Below are 15,820 nucleotides of genomic sequence, written 5' to 3' on the forward strand. Positions count from 1 at the left end.
CTTCCTTGTTGGTGGCTTCTTACCTTACTTGGTTCTAAACATCCATTGAACAGCTGTAGCACACTTGTTTTTTCGAACTCCAACACACAGAAAGCTCACTCCACACCTGAACTCGCCATGTTTGTGACTAGCACTAATTATCAGCAAATTACTGAACTACGCTGTGGCGGTGTACATGGGAGGGGGGAGGGGGAAAAAAAATAAAAAAACTTTCTCGGTTTCTCTTCAAAATGACATACATATGATACCCATACAATGTTTGGTTCTTGAGCAATAAATAATTAAAAGTGTTCCTGGACTTTATATACACCCTGTATATTTTAAATTTTGTATGTTGTGACAACGTTATGAGAATAAAACTGAAGTGGCCTAAATAAAACTTTTGTAGAACATAAAAGGGTGGTTGGAGAAAGTGCTAACCCTCAATTTCGTAAATATTAGCCTGATAAATTTATCTGTTGTTTTTCTAAAAGCACCACATCCAGGAACCTAATAGTTTCATATGTACCATTAGAAAACACTGACAACTATACAAACTGTTTTGTCTTTTAATGTTTTATCCGAAGATACAGCATACAATAACAAAAAATACATTATAGTGGGTCAGTACTTTCTTCCAACAATCCCTTCTTTAACTTATTTTATCCATTATTCCGCACCTGATACACCTATAAAAATACAGCCCTACATTCTCTCACCAGGATAAGAACAAATTACCTACAAGCAATTTCATTCATTATAAGCTCGTTTGCCAAAATTATCTCTTTTAGCACTCGATATTTATCAGCTTCCCAACAGTCTTATGCTGCAGTTGTCAAACAGCAAAACTATTGAGCAAACCATGTGCACAATCATACCCATTGTCAATTCAAGCACTACGGAGAAGAACAGACATGAGCTGAACTAGTACAGGATGGCCATCTCTGTGCCACTAATGAAGAATCATTCCAAGTCACCACTACAGGCAACATTGTTTAGGATGCTCCACTGCATTTGCCAGTAGGTATTGGCCCAATTAAAAAACTCCAGTGTGTTTTAGCCATTATGTACAAACTTTCAAACATCTTCAAATGTGGAGTGGAGACAAAGCAGAAGAAATAGCCTGCTAAACACCTACATTGTATGAGATTTATTTGTATGCTGGATGACATTTGAAGAGAATCGAAGTTTATTCATAACTATAGAGAAATGCGTTTAGATATGCCTGAAAACATGTCACAAAAAATAATGGCCACAAAGCCTTAACAGCATTTGCAGCTCGTCGGTAAATTATTGTGCTGCCCCTACTGTTTCATACAGGATTTCAGTACCAAGACAGAACGACTGCAAAAATTCTTCAGGGAACTGCAACGTATTTTTTACTAACAAGGAGTAAGCAAATATCCAGAAAGATTAGTGTATACAATCCCATAGATTGTGAAATAATGAATGAGAGTAGTTGCTCAAATATGAAAAGGATGAGGGGAAACCGACCTTGTAAAAGGAATCGTCTCAAAAGAAGAGGAAAATCAAAAAATATATATTTTTCCTTACAAAAGTACACAAATTTTCTCAAGTCCCATCAATGTATGATAAGAGGAACTATACATATATGCTATTTGTTGCAGAATAGGTGGAGCTTCAATGCTACATTTAGGAACCTGCTGGAAAAGTGTAGTTTCAAATGCTGAGAAGAAATATCTATGGCTTAGTCTCTTGCTGAATAGGTTCTAATCACTTTTCATTGTCACATCATTCAGTATTGTAACTTTATGTTAGCTAACATGAATCAAGGATGACTGGCAGGATGAGCAATGAAGCATCAATAGCATTCCATCACTGTTACTTAAAATGGGAATAGGCTTGATCACACAAACTACGAAGTGGTGGACAGGATGATATTCCAGTCAGCAGACACTGCTGGTCAACAAGTAACAGGAAGCATGATTGTATATCGTAATGGCCTTGGAGTGGAAACAAGCTGTCAACATAAAATCTGATAAATAGATGGCATATTGTATAAAAGTAATTGTGATCACAGAGAACAGAAATGGTTGATCATCACAACTCACTCACACACATGTACTATACTGCAAAATAATTTCATCAAAGATCTTTTATAAAACATTTGAGTGTGCATGTCTATGATATACTTCTATGATATCTTTCGTAATAGGTGGATGATGGTCCTGACTTACAAAAGATGTGATGAAGATCTTCCCCAATGTAATATTGACCTTGTAACCAGTTGTATGATTACAACTGCTCAGCCCACAGTAATGTGACACAGAGGAAGGTTCCTAACAACCAGACAATGGAATCACTAATGATATATCTATCAATGCAAAACAAATAAATGAATAAACAAAAAGTCACCACAGGGAATGCTGCTGACTATATTTGCCCCACAAAATCTAGCACCAATTCTACCATCCGTAACATCAGTGCTTTGGGCAGGAATTGAGCTCTTGTGGAGGTTCCTGAGGTGAACAAATGGGAATAGATGGATAACACTAACCCTTTAAGACACACACACAGACACAGACACAGACACACACACACACACACACACACACACACACACACACACACACACACACACACAAAAAACTGCAGTTACAACAGTCCCATATAGTCATTATTTTGATACTAGACAATATACATCATCCAGCAGGGCACAAATACTGCAGTTATGATCAATGATAGAAAACTACTTTGAGATGACAGTCACATGTTACAGTAATATTTTGACAATATTCTTTCATGAAAATAATCATTGAGGCCAATTTCCTAAGCTTCACAAAGAATGGAAAACACTGCTTTGAAATAGCCAGGATGACACTCCTTACTGGCTTCCCACACCTACATAAATACATCATCCGCAAGCCACCCTATGGTGTATGGCTGAGGTTACAATTTACCACCACTACTAGTCATTCCTTTCACTATTCCACCCGCAAATGGAGTGAGGGGAAACTGTCTATATGCTTTTGTACAAGCCCTAATTTTTATAAACTTGTCTTCACAATCCTGATGTTAAATGTAGATTGGTAGCAGAAGAATTGTTCTGTAGTCAGCTGCAAATGACTGTTTTCTAAATTTTAGAGATAACGTTTCACAAAAAGAATGTCTTCTTCCCTCCAGGGATTTCCATTTGAGTTCATGACCCAACTCAGTAACACTCTCACGCTGATTAAATCTAGAGGTAACAAATCTAGTAGCACGCTTCCAAATTGCTTCAGTCTCTTCCTTTAATCTGGTCTGGTGAAGACTTAAAAGGTACTAGCAGCTCTCAAGAATTGGTACATATTTGTTCTATATGCGACCTCCCTCGCAGATGAGCTACAATTTCCTAAAACTCTCCATAATTTCCAATAAACAGAAGTCAACCATTCGTCCTTCCAACCACCATCCTTATATGCTTGTTCCATTTAATATTGTTTTAAAACATTATGCTTATGTATTTAATTGATATGAATTTGTCAAGCAGCACACCATTACTACTGTATTTGAACATTACAGAATTGTTTTCCATACTCATCTCCATTAACTTACCTTTTTCTACATTTAGAGCAAGCTGCCATTCTTCACATCAAATAGTAATTCTGTCCATGTCATCCCGTATCCATCTACAGTTGCTCAACGATGATACTTTCCCATACATTATAGAATCATCAGCAAACAGTAGCAGATTGCTGCTCACCCTATCCGTCATGTCACTTATGAATTTGGAGAACAAGAACGGTCCTATCATACGTTTCTGAGGCAGATACCCTTGCCATTGATGACAACTACTAGGTTCTATTACTTGAGACGTCCTTGAGCCACTCACATGTCTGGGAACCTATTCCATACATTCAGACTTCTGTTAACAGACTCCAATGTAGCACAGTGTTACACACTTTACAGAAAGTCACAACTGTGGAATCTGCCTGTGATGTTTGACAGGTTGTTTTGTCACATATTATTGCAGGAGGTAGTTGTTGCTGAATTCTCGACGAGTTCCTATAATAACGTGTCTGTAAAGCAATACTGGTTGAGCCATGGGCTGCTTTACAAAATACGAATAATGTGTAGTATTCGCTAGTGTAGGTTGTCAAACGGTTCCAGTTTACAGTGCACTCCATTACATTCCGGAAGAAAGGAACATTTGAAGGCATAGGTGTATATCCAACCCATCGACAAGTTACAAGAATGAGTGACCAACACATGTGACAGTCTGAATGAAGCAAGGTGCATTTTTAATAGTACACAATTCACTGCAATGAATGGCTCAAGGGTGTGTCAGGATGCATGGTAACTCCTTGTCTATGATGTCTACTTTTACATAACAGATAGATTTAAGAATGAGAGCAAATAAAGGACCAGGGATTGATTTACGGGTGTATCATTACAGAAACTTTTTTCTAGTCTTGACCAATAATATCTTTTACAAGGATATGGGACCCTTTACACACACACACACACACACACACACACACACACACACACACACACACACACACACACAATCTGTATAAAGTTTTACACAATATTTTAAAATTATGTGGCTTTTAGAAGCTTCTGAATTGTAAAACGACATTCGTGCATAAATAAGTGATCAGTAACTTGGGATCATGAAATCAGATTAGCAATAGACATATGAATAAATTGTGGCTTATTGCCTACAATGTCCTCTAAAGCTTTCCGATAACAGTAATACGTAATTATATTCAAATTATCACTGTGGGTCACTAAAGTATTGGAGGTTAGTGTGTACTACAGAAATTAATGTAAAAAAGGTATGTCTAAAGATTTAAACATGTAAGTATAATCACAGAATGAAATAATGTTACATTAATGTTGAAAAAATCTCTTTCTTGATGCTCTGGATTATCGATATTACCTACTTACAAAACAAACAAACTTACATTCAATATCTTATACACAAGAAAGATTTGGAATAGGAATCAAAATCCACAGAGAAAAAAAATAAACGTCTTGAGGTTCGCCAATGACATTGTAATTCTGTCAGACAGCAAAGGACTTGGAAGAGCAGCTGAAAGGAATGGACAGTGTCTTGAAAGGAGTATATAAGATGAACATCAACAAAAGAAAAATAAGGATGATGAAATGTAGTTGAAGGGTCATTCCACTCTTTCGGGTGTGACATTTTGTCCCATTTTTCACGCGTAAAGTTATGTTTATTTGTACTTCAGCTGTCAGACTAAGGCTAACTCCCCATGAACCTAGACCTTGCTGCTGGTGGGGAGGCTTGTGTGCCTCAGCGATACAGATAGCCGTACCGTAGGTGCAACCACAACGGAGGGGTATCTGTTGAGAGGTCAGACTAACGTGTGGTTCCTGAAGAGGGGCAGCAGACTTTTCAGTAGTTGCAGGGGCAACAGTCTGGATGATTGACTGATCTGGCCTTGTAACACTAACCAAAATGGCCATGCTGTGCTGGTACTGTGGACGGTTGAAAGCGAGGGGAAACTACAGCCGTAATTTTCTCCGAGGGCATGCAGATTTACTGTATGGTTAAATGATGATGGCGTCCTCTTGGGTAAAATATTCCGGAGGTAAAATAGCCCCCCATTCGGATCTCTGGGCGGGGACTACTCAAAAAGACGTCGTTATCGGGAGAAAGAAAACTGGCATTCTACGGATCAGAGCATTGAATGTCAGATCCCTTAATCGGGCAGGTAGGTTAGAAAATTTAAAAAGGGAAATGGATAGGTTTAAGTTAGATATAGTTGGAATTAGCGAAGTTTGGTGGCAGGAGGAACAAGACTTTAGGTCAGTTGAATACAGGGTTATAAATACAAAATCAAATAGGGGTAATGCAGGAGTAGGTTTAATAATGAATAAAAAAATAGGAGTGCGGGTAAACTACTACAAACAGCATAGTGAATGTTTTATTGTGGCCAAGATAGACACGAAGCCCACGCCTACTACAGTAGTACAAGTTTATATGCCAACTAGCTCCGCACATGACGTAGAAATTGAAGAAATGTATGATGAAATAAAAGAAATTATTCAGATAGTGAAGGGAGATAAAAATTTAATAGTCTTGGGTGACGAATCCAATAGTAGGAAGAGAAGGAAACGTAGTAGGTGAATATGGATTGGGGGTAAGAAATGAAGGAGGAAGCCGCCTGGTAGAATTTTGCACAGAGCATAACTTAATCATAGCTAACACTTGATTCAAGAATCATGAAAGAAGGTTGTATACATGGAAGAAGCCTGGAGATACTGACAGGTTTCAGATAGATTATATAATGGCAAGACAGAGATTTAGAAACCAGGTTTTAAATTATAAGACATTTCCAGGGGCACATATGGACTCTGACCACAATCTATTGGTTATGAACTGTAGATTAAAACTGAAGAAACTGCAAAAAAGGTGGGGATTCAAGGAGATGGGACCTGGATAAACTGGAAGAACCAGAGGTTGTACAGTTTCAGGGAGAGCATAAGGGAACAACTGACAGGAAGGGGGGAAAGAAATACAGTCGAAGAAGAATGGGTAGCTCTGAGGGATGAAGTGGTGAAGGCAGCAGAGGATCAAGTAGGTGAAAAAATGAGGGCTAGTAGAAATCCTTAGGTGACAGAAGAAATATTGAATTTAACTGATGAAAGGGGAAAATATAAAAATGCAGTAAATGAAGCAGGCAAAAAGGAATACAAACGTCTCAAAAAATGAGATTGGCAGGAAGTGCAAAATGGCTAAGCAGGAATGGCTAGAGGACAAATGTAAGGGTGTAGAGGCTTATCTCACTAGAGGTAAGATAGATACTGCCTACAGGAAAATTAAAAGAGACCTTTGGAGAAAAGAGAACCACTTGTATGAATATCAAGAGCTCAGATGGAAACCCATTTCTAAGCAAAGAAGGGAAAGCAGAAAGGGGGAAGGAGTATATAGAGGGTCTATACAAGGGCGAGGTACTTGAGGGCAACATTATGGAAATGGAAAAGGATGTAGATGAAGATGAAATGGGAGATATGATACTGCGTGAAGTATTTGACAGAGTACTGAATGACCTAAGCCGAAAAAAGGCCCCGGGAGTACACAAAATTCCATTAGTACTACAGACAGCCTTGGGAGAGCCAGTCCTCACAAAACTCTACCATCTGGTAAGCAGAATGTATGAGACAGGCGAAATACCCTCAGACTTCAAGAAAAATATAATAATTCCAGTTTAATAAGCCACATCTGCAAAATACTAACGCAAATTCTTTGCAGACGAATGGAAAAAGTGGTAGAAGCCGACCTCGGGGAAGATCAGTTCGGATTCCGTAGAAATATTGGAACACGTGAGGCAATACTAACCCTACGACTTATCTTAGAAAAAAGATTAAGAAAAGCAAACATACATTTCTAGCATTTGTAGACTTAGAGAAAGCTTTTGACAATGTTGAATGGATTACTCTCTTTCAAATTCTGAAGGTGGCAGGGGTAAAATACAGGGAGAGAAATGCTATTTACAATTTGTACAGAAACCAGATGGCAGTTGTACGAGTCGAGGGGCACAAAAGGGAAGCAGTGGTTGGGAAGGGAGTGAGACAGGGTTGTAGCCTATCCCCAATGTTATTCAAACTGTATATTGCTCAAGTAATAAAGCAAACAAAAGAAAAATTCGGAGTAGGAATTAAAATCCATGGAGAAGAAATAAAAACTTTGAGGTTTGTCAATGACATTGTAATTCTGTCAGAGACAGCAAAGACTTGGAAGAGCAGCTGAATGGAATGGACAGTGTCTTGAAAGGAGGATATAACATGAACATCAACAAAAGCAAAACGAGGATAATGGAATGTAGTCGAGTTAACTCTGGTGATGCTGAGGGAATTAGATTAGGAAATGAGACACTTAAAGTAGTAAAGGAGTTTTGCTATTTGAGGAGCAAAATAACTGATGATGGTCGAAGTAGAGAGGATATAAAATATAGACTGGCAATGGCAAGGAAAGAGTTTCTGAACATCGAGTATAGATTTAAGTGTCAGGAAATCGTTTCTGAAAGTATTTGTATGGAGTGTAGCCATGTATGGAAGTGAAACGTGGATGATAATAGTTTGGACAAGAAGAGAATAGAAGCTTTCGAAATGTGGTGCTACAGAAGAATGCTGAAGATTGAATGGGTAGATCACATAAGTAATGAGGAGGTATTGAATAGAATTGGGGAGAAGAGGAGTTTGTGGCACAACTTGACTAGAAGAAGGGATCGGTTGGTAGGACATGTTCTGAGGCATCAAGGGATCACTAATTTAGTATTGGAGGGCAGCGTGGAGGGTAAAAATCGTAGAGGGAGACCAAGAGATGTATACACTAAGCAGATTAAGAAGGATGTAGGCTGCAGTACATACTGGGAGATGAAGCAGCTTGCATAGGATAGAGTAGCATGGAGAGCTGCATCAAACCAGTCTCAGGACTGAAAACCACAACAACAGAATAGCATGTTATTAAGTTCCTGTAAAAATTTTAGCTCTTAATTTTACACTCAACCAAAAAAAAATCGTGAAGAAGTGTTGCGTGTGTGACAAAACTTTACCCTTCATTTGCACATAGCCTTGTTCTTTAGTTATTTCTTCTTCTACTTCTGAATCAGGATGGTTGATAATTTTTTACACAGTGAAGAAAGGAGTAATAAAATACAAGGTATGATAACTTTTATTCACAGACACTTCCAAAAGACAACATATTTTTTTCCTTCAAGTTGCGGCTGTGACACATATCAATTATTATTGAGTGAAATTTAAAACAAAACAGCAAGACAATACTTTAATTATTATGTTAAAATGATAAAAACTTAAACAAGAGAGAACTAGGCCTACTTCAATACTACTGAAAAACAAATTGTCCCCTGTTATTCAACAGCTTGGGTGGATTTACTTTCTGGGAGATTACTGAATTTTTTCCCAAGATATATCTTCTTCTGTGGGCCAAATCCAGCATTTCCCACTGGGTTGCATATATTTCAGCAAGACCTGCTCAGCTTTTTCATCAACTTGAAGAACTTCTGCAAAGTATTTCTTCTTCAAACAGGACTTTCCAGTGACAGTCAACTCCGACAGTACAAAGTCTCCTACTGGAAGTTTCAAGGATTCTTCACTATCAACACTACACATCGAATTGTGTGCATTTTCATCATTATGAAGTGATATCACTGTTGTAATCTCTTGGGCAGATGTAGCAGAAACCCTTATAACTTCCTCTTTACCTTCTATAATGCAATGGAGTTTGTGCAATCCTGGAATAGGCTGTATGCCTTTCCAATGATTATACAACATAGCCATTGCTGAATTAATTTCTTCAGACGATAATTAGAGGGTTGTAATGCCTTTCAGTTTCTCCTTGACGCACTTGTAAAAATAACAAAGAGTGTTAATAGTAACCCTCCGTGACTTTACAGTTCTCCACACTATTCTTTTCACGGTACCACCAATGCCATCAACTGCACCTTTACCGTGAGAACTGGCAAAAAAATTCCAGTCACCAGTAATGCCAAAGTCAGCTAGTAAATATGTAACATTTAATAATGTGAAGCAATTCTGGAATTGCGCTGTGCAACCATCGGAGAAAATCTTGACTCTTTGACAATAAGGAAGTTCTCTCTTTAGGTCCTGAAAAAGCAGCTTAAGCATTGTCCAAACTGAATATTTATTGTGGGACTAGTCATCATTAACAATGGCATAGCTGCGTACGGTGCCATTGTTAATCGAGGCCACAGCCGTAAATATAGTTGTCTGCTGTTGGTGCCAGTGAGCACTCTGGATATCATCCTGACAAACAGAAGTATAATTTTCGGCATAGTCAACCTGCAAAACCAAATCGTGATTACTGAAATTTACTTTTGCATCCTCAAAGTACTTTGATTGCTTCTTTTTAACATAACAATGCAGTTTGAATCCCAGAAGCTGTTTTTCTATTTCCTTAATGGCATTCGAAACTGTCCCAACTGTTTCTATACGCTGAGGGCGACCTTCAACATCTTTCCATTGAGTCCATTCAAGCTCATTGTTCAGTACTACTTCATCAACAAGGCTCTTTGCATTTAAAGTGTTACACTTTTCGCAGGCACTGGACATACACTTATAATTTTCTGTGTCACAAACAAGAATGCTAACTAAATCTTGTGCTCTACTTGGAAATGTATTGGTTTCTTTTGCAACGCTTTCAACCAAATAGGGCCTACTGTATGTTTGTGTGGTATCGACAAATACACACATTATGTGGCATAAATGATACAGGGTATACAAAAGGTGGACGAAGAGAGAAGAATTTTGATTCTTTTATCTGGCACTCTGGATATTCAAGAATAAATTGTTCATATGCTTCAGATATTGTCATTATCATATAGCACTTCTATTTCTGTTCTCATTCTCCAGTTTCAGGGTTCTTGACACCAACCACATCTTTTCTTCCTGGTTCTTTTCAGCTTATGTCGTCACAAAGGTAGAAATTAGTTCTTAATTTTATTTTCTGTATCTGCACCGAGAAACTTACTCCCTTTCTTGTAAATATCTTTTTTAAGTTTATTTGCATCTTCAGGCAGCTCATCGTTAAACAGCTTTGCCACTACATCCTTTCGTTTCCTTGGGCTGCATGGTAAGCTTTTCTTCACATTGTTTACCGCCTTCCCAAGTGATCTTTTGGAACTATATGATTTAGAGGGTTACAAAATGCAAGATGAAGTGGGAGTTCGAGAAGAAATTTTATTCTTTTCTCGATGCCTCCTTTGTCTTTCCATATCTTGCATACGTTTAAGTTTCTTTTGATCATCCTACAAGGCAGCTTTATTTTTTTCTCTCCATAACTTATCTCTTTTGCATTCCTTTTCTAACATTGCCTGACACTGAATTGGAGATTGCTTCAGTTTTTCCCTAAACTTGCGACACCTTTCAGTGGATGACATGCTTGTAATACAATAAATTACAAGATAATACTTTCAACTGGTTGATAATAACAACAATCACAACAATAATATCAACAATAACAATAACTGTGTGTTTTGTTACAGTAAAATTTCCTTGTTACAAAGTTCTGGTATCATGGTAACAGCTCTAACACTTTGACATGTCACACCCGAAACGCGTTTCTTGACATGATAGTGTGTTCACAATTATCCAGAGAGTATATGCACGACACATGGACATTCAACTTCCAAGACACAAGTCTGTAGGGCTGCCAACATTTCACATTAAATTTTACAATTTTTTTCCCTGACACGAAGAGTAAGTTTGTAACTGTTTCACATCTTTCAGACCAGGATATAATAACTGGGATTAGTTTCTGCTTCCTTGACCTTTTGGCTACACTTTAAGACCTTTTAAACTTTATTTTTTATTATGAAGGGCCCTTTCACATGGAATGACCCTGAATTAAATCAGGTGACACTGAGAAAATTACATTCGGCATTCAGAAATCAGACACTTAAAGTAGCAGATGATTTTTGCTATTTGGGCAGCAAAATGACTGATGATGGTCGAAGCAGAGAGGATATAAAATGTAGACTGGCAACGAAAGCATTTCTGAAGAGGAATTTGTTAACATCGAGTAGGCTATAGACTTAAATGTGAGGGTGTCTTTTCTAAAAGTTTTTGTATGGAGTGTAGCCATGAACAGAAGTGAATCATGGATGATAAGCAGTTTGGATAGGAAAAGAATAGAAGCTTTTGAAATGTGGTGCTAAGGGAGAATGCTGAATATTAGATGGGTACATTACATAACTAATGAGAAAGTAACGAATACAATTGGGGAGAAGAGGAATTTGTGGCACAACTTGACTAGAGGAAGGGATTGGTTGGTAGACCACGTTCAGATGCATCAAGGGATCACCAATTTAATATTGATGGAGGGTGTGGAGGGTAAAAATTGTTGAGGGAGACCAACACATAAATACACTAAGTAGATTCAGAAGGATCTGGGTTGCAGTAGTTATTCAGAAATGAAGAGGCTTGCGCAGGATACAACAGCATGGAGAGCTGCATCAAACTAGTCTTTGGGCAGAATACCACGACTGCCAAGTGTCAATACACTTTCTAGCACTTGAAAATTTGAATTACCAATACGTATATTATGTTCGAAAAGGGCTGTACAATAGACACAGCAGCAAACAGCAATGCAAGAGAAAAATATCCATCATAATGAACTCAGTATTGTCAATTCGAAGGTTGTCATTATTGTTCTATAAATGGCAGGACTTTTTTGACTTCTCTACTTGAAACACGAAGTAGAACTTTGCAAAGAGTGCATCCAGATCAAGGCAATCACTGTTGGTCCTCAACCAACAATGCGAAAAGTGGATCAGATTTTCTTATTAACATCTACAATACATCAAACATCGCACTGTTTAAAAACAAACGGCTTGTGAAGATAGTAAAAAGTTACTTACCATCTTCCAAGCTGTATTGATAGCAGGGTACGGGATCAATCGATAACTTGTAACCTGCAAATTCAGGATCCAGTAAATCCCTACTAGGCCTCAATTCAATCATAACGCCACACGAATGTTTACTTCATACGAAGTCTGAAACAGAAACGAATCTCACTCAGTCGCAATCGATTGATATCGTCAATCAGTATATCACTCGCAATCGCAGTAATTGCGAGGTGCGTTTCGATTGCCGCACATCTAAACTCTATAAAGTAAATCACCAAACAGGTAGAAAATAGTGCGTGGAGTAAAAATACAACGGTTTAGACTGTGAAACCAAGGAGGTATCAATGATGATAACACATTTATTTGTAAATCACACTGCGAACTTGACGAGCAAATGATTACGAGACAACTAGCGTTCGGCCGAAATCGATGTGTTAAATATAGCATGAACCAAACAACGACACGTTGGGGGTCAATATGTTACCGCAAAGTTGATTTGACGTTCAAGTTCGTTGGATTCGCCAGCTCGCAACCAAATTATCACCCTTGAATCTAACGTAGACCTCGGGCTAAGTCTGTCACCAAAACCGACTCATACGAAAATTCCCTGCAGTGGTTTTTGCGTGTTGCGATCAAACGAAGAGTGAAAACAATGTCACAAGAAACTGACGAGAACGAGATACGAACTCGTGTGTGGATCACGTAACACGATTTCGTTCATTAACTTAATTTAGTCTAATTTATTTCTGTCTATATATCTTCTTTTACAACGGCATTAGACACGCTATTTTCCAAGTTTTATGCAGGATAAACAAAATTGCTTTATGATTTACCATCGATAGAGAAAAAAATGTCTTTAAAGTAATGATAATGATAACCGATAATCAATAATGACCAGAAGCTGTAGATACGGCAGAACACAGAGAACATTTTTTATTTTATGTTTTTTTTAGTACCTCAATGCGTAACAATGATAAGCGCCAATAGCTGAAAACATTTACGCAAACTGAAACACTATTTCTCATATTTGCTCTAACACACAGCAACACACAAGACAGTCTAGCACTTAAACTACACGTTCTCTTGTTCTGTATTTTCAGCACTACATTTGGTCATCTTTGTTGTGAAGTGTTATATGTCGTTTAGGCAAACAACATTTCACACTCCCTGTGTTTAACAAGGAAAGATGATCGTGACAGAATAATATTAAGTAGGTAAGTCGCGGAACATATACTGTGCGCGGGTGTTTGTTTTCTTAAGTGCAGACATTAAATGCGAGGTGAGGAATACGAGAAAATGTGGTGACCACAAATAAACGGCTTCACCTGTTGTGGGTGAGGCTTTTACGTTTTGGCGTCGCGGCTTGTTGGTGGTTTGACCATCAACGAGCAAGCGCACTCTCCAAGAATGATAACAAAAGACAGGATGGTTTTCAAGTTTTGTAACGGTTTTGTCAAGTTGAGCCTTCGAAGGGTATATCATATAAAAGTGTGTTCTATTCACATTCACGACTCACACTAATGATCTCTACACCCATTTGAGGAAATCTATGTTTGTTAAAGAAATGATAATTGGATCCTTTTATCGCCCCAAGACTCCTATCCTGATATAACCGAAAACTTCAAAGAAAACCTCAGTTTCCCAATCATACTGTAATGAAATGAAATGTCGTGTGGCTAGGGCCTCCCGTCGGGTAGACCGTTCGCCTGGTGCAGGCCTTTCGATTTGACGCCACTGCGGCGACCTGCGCGTCGATGGGGATGAAATGATGATGATTAGAACAACACAACACCCAGTCCCTGAGCGGAGAATCATACTGTAATCATTAATGGAGGCTTATTTCATCCAACAATTAATTGGGAAAATTACAATTTCATTAGTGGTGGGCGTGATAAGACACCCTGTGAAACTTTACTAAATGTCTTCTCTGAAAACTACCTAGAACAGATAGCAACTCCGCTCATGATGAGAATATATTGGATCTGATGGCAGCGCAAATACACCTGACCTCTTTGAGGATGTCCACATCAAAACTGGCATTAGTGAGCATGATGCGGCTGTGGTAACAGTGACAACTAAAACAAGCTGAAAGATATTTTGATTCAGTAAACTAGATTAAAAAAATCAGTAGTGTTGTGGGAGTCGGCAGAAGAACACCTGTGAATGCATAAGGAACGCAGCATTATTCTGCGGCGACAGGTACACAGACGATCTGCTTTACTCTTTGATTTTTATTAGTATTCTTTGTATTGACTCGTGTTTTGAGTTGATTGGTGTTCGAGCTTGAAAAAAATAAAAATAAAAAGTAGTTCTAAGTTCTAGGGGACTGATGACCTCACCTGTTAAGTCCCATAGTGCTCAGAGCCATTTGAACCACTTTACCTATGAAGGAAGGCGTGAGACAATAGATGACCCAACAAAATGTTACAAAATTGAATTCCACTATTATCTTTTAGATATAGTAACCACATCTTTGAATGAGAGATTAAATCAACTGAAATCTCATTGTGATTATTTTCATTTTCTTTACGACATCGGCGAGCTGAAGAATGCACCTCCTGACAGCCTTGACACAAAGTGTCGAAACCTCGCAGCGATTTTGCAAGATCATGAGTCAAGCGACATTGATGCACTGAAGTTGAGGGAAGAACTAAAAGTGCTTTCAACGTTGTTGAAACCTGGAATAGGTCCAAAAGAGACTCTGAAGTTTATAGGAAGACATAATTTTTGCCCTAATGTTAACATTGCTCTGAGACTTCGCCTAACACTCTCAGTGACACGAGTGGAGAGAAGAGTCTCTCAAAACTGAAACAGATAAAGACATACCTCTGATCAACGATGAGCCAAACTCGTTTGAATGATCTTGCAACAATATCGATTGAGCATGAGCTTGCAGAGGACTTAAATTATACAGATCGTTTGAAAGAGTTTGCATAAGCAAAAGCCAGGAAAGTTCGATTTCTCTAGTATTTTTTTAAATTTTTATATTATGATCAGTGTCTTGGTTATTTACTATGTTGTTTCTTATTTTGTTCAACATTGAATAGTTATTGTAAATGTTATTGTTCAAACCAAATTATCGTTAAATTGTAAATACATTTTGTTTTCCGTTGAATACATTATCTGTTCACAACCACTGATAAATGTTTATTTACGTTAACTGTAAGTTCATTCCGCGCGGAATTACCCGAGCGGTCTGAGGCGCTGCAGTCATGGACTGTGCGGCTGGTCCCGGCGGAGGTTCGAGTCCTCCCTCGGGCATGGGTGTGTGTGTTTGTTCTTAGGATAATTTAGGTTAAGTAGTGTGTAAGATTAGGGACTGATGAACTTAGCAGTTAAGTCCCATAAGATTTCGCACACATTCGAACATTTCTGTAAATTCACAAGGCTTATTAAAATTAGCTAGATTTCTTCAGTCAGGTTTGACTCTATTTTTGAGCTGGTACCCAACGACTGTTTTGTACAAACCTGTAGAGAATGTC

At 38.2% G+C, this 15,820-nt stretch overlaps 1 protein-coding gene across 1 annotated transcript in view; it reads right to left on the reverse strand.

The window, feature by feature from the left end:
* The window catches only part of LOC126252915 (nudC domain-containing protein 1), a 136,124-nt gene extending 123,557 nt beyond the window's left edge, over positions 1-12,567 (reverse strand). The window contains exon 1 of the mRNA XM_049953901.1: positions 12,351-12,567. Coding sequence (XP_049809858.1) covers positions 12,351-12,453 — 103 coding nt within the window. The 5' untranslated portion in view covers positions 12,454-12,567. The remainder of the gene's footprint in view (positions 1-12,350) is intronic.
* Positions 12,568-15,820: the final 3,253 nt, after the last annotated feature.

The sequence above is a fragment of the Schistocerca nitens genome, chromosome 4, assembly GCF_023898315.1.
Source record: "Schistocerca nitens isolate TAMUIC-IGC-003100 chromosome 4, iqSchNite1.1, whole genome shotgun sequence".
Taxonomy (NCBI): Eukaryota; Metazoa; Arthropoda; class Insecta; order Orthoptera; family Acrididae; genus Schistocerca; species Schistocerca nitens.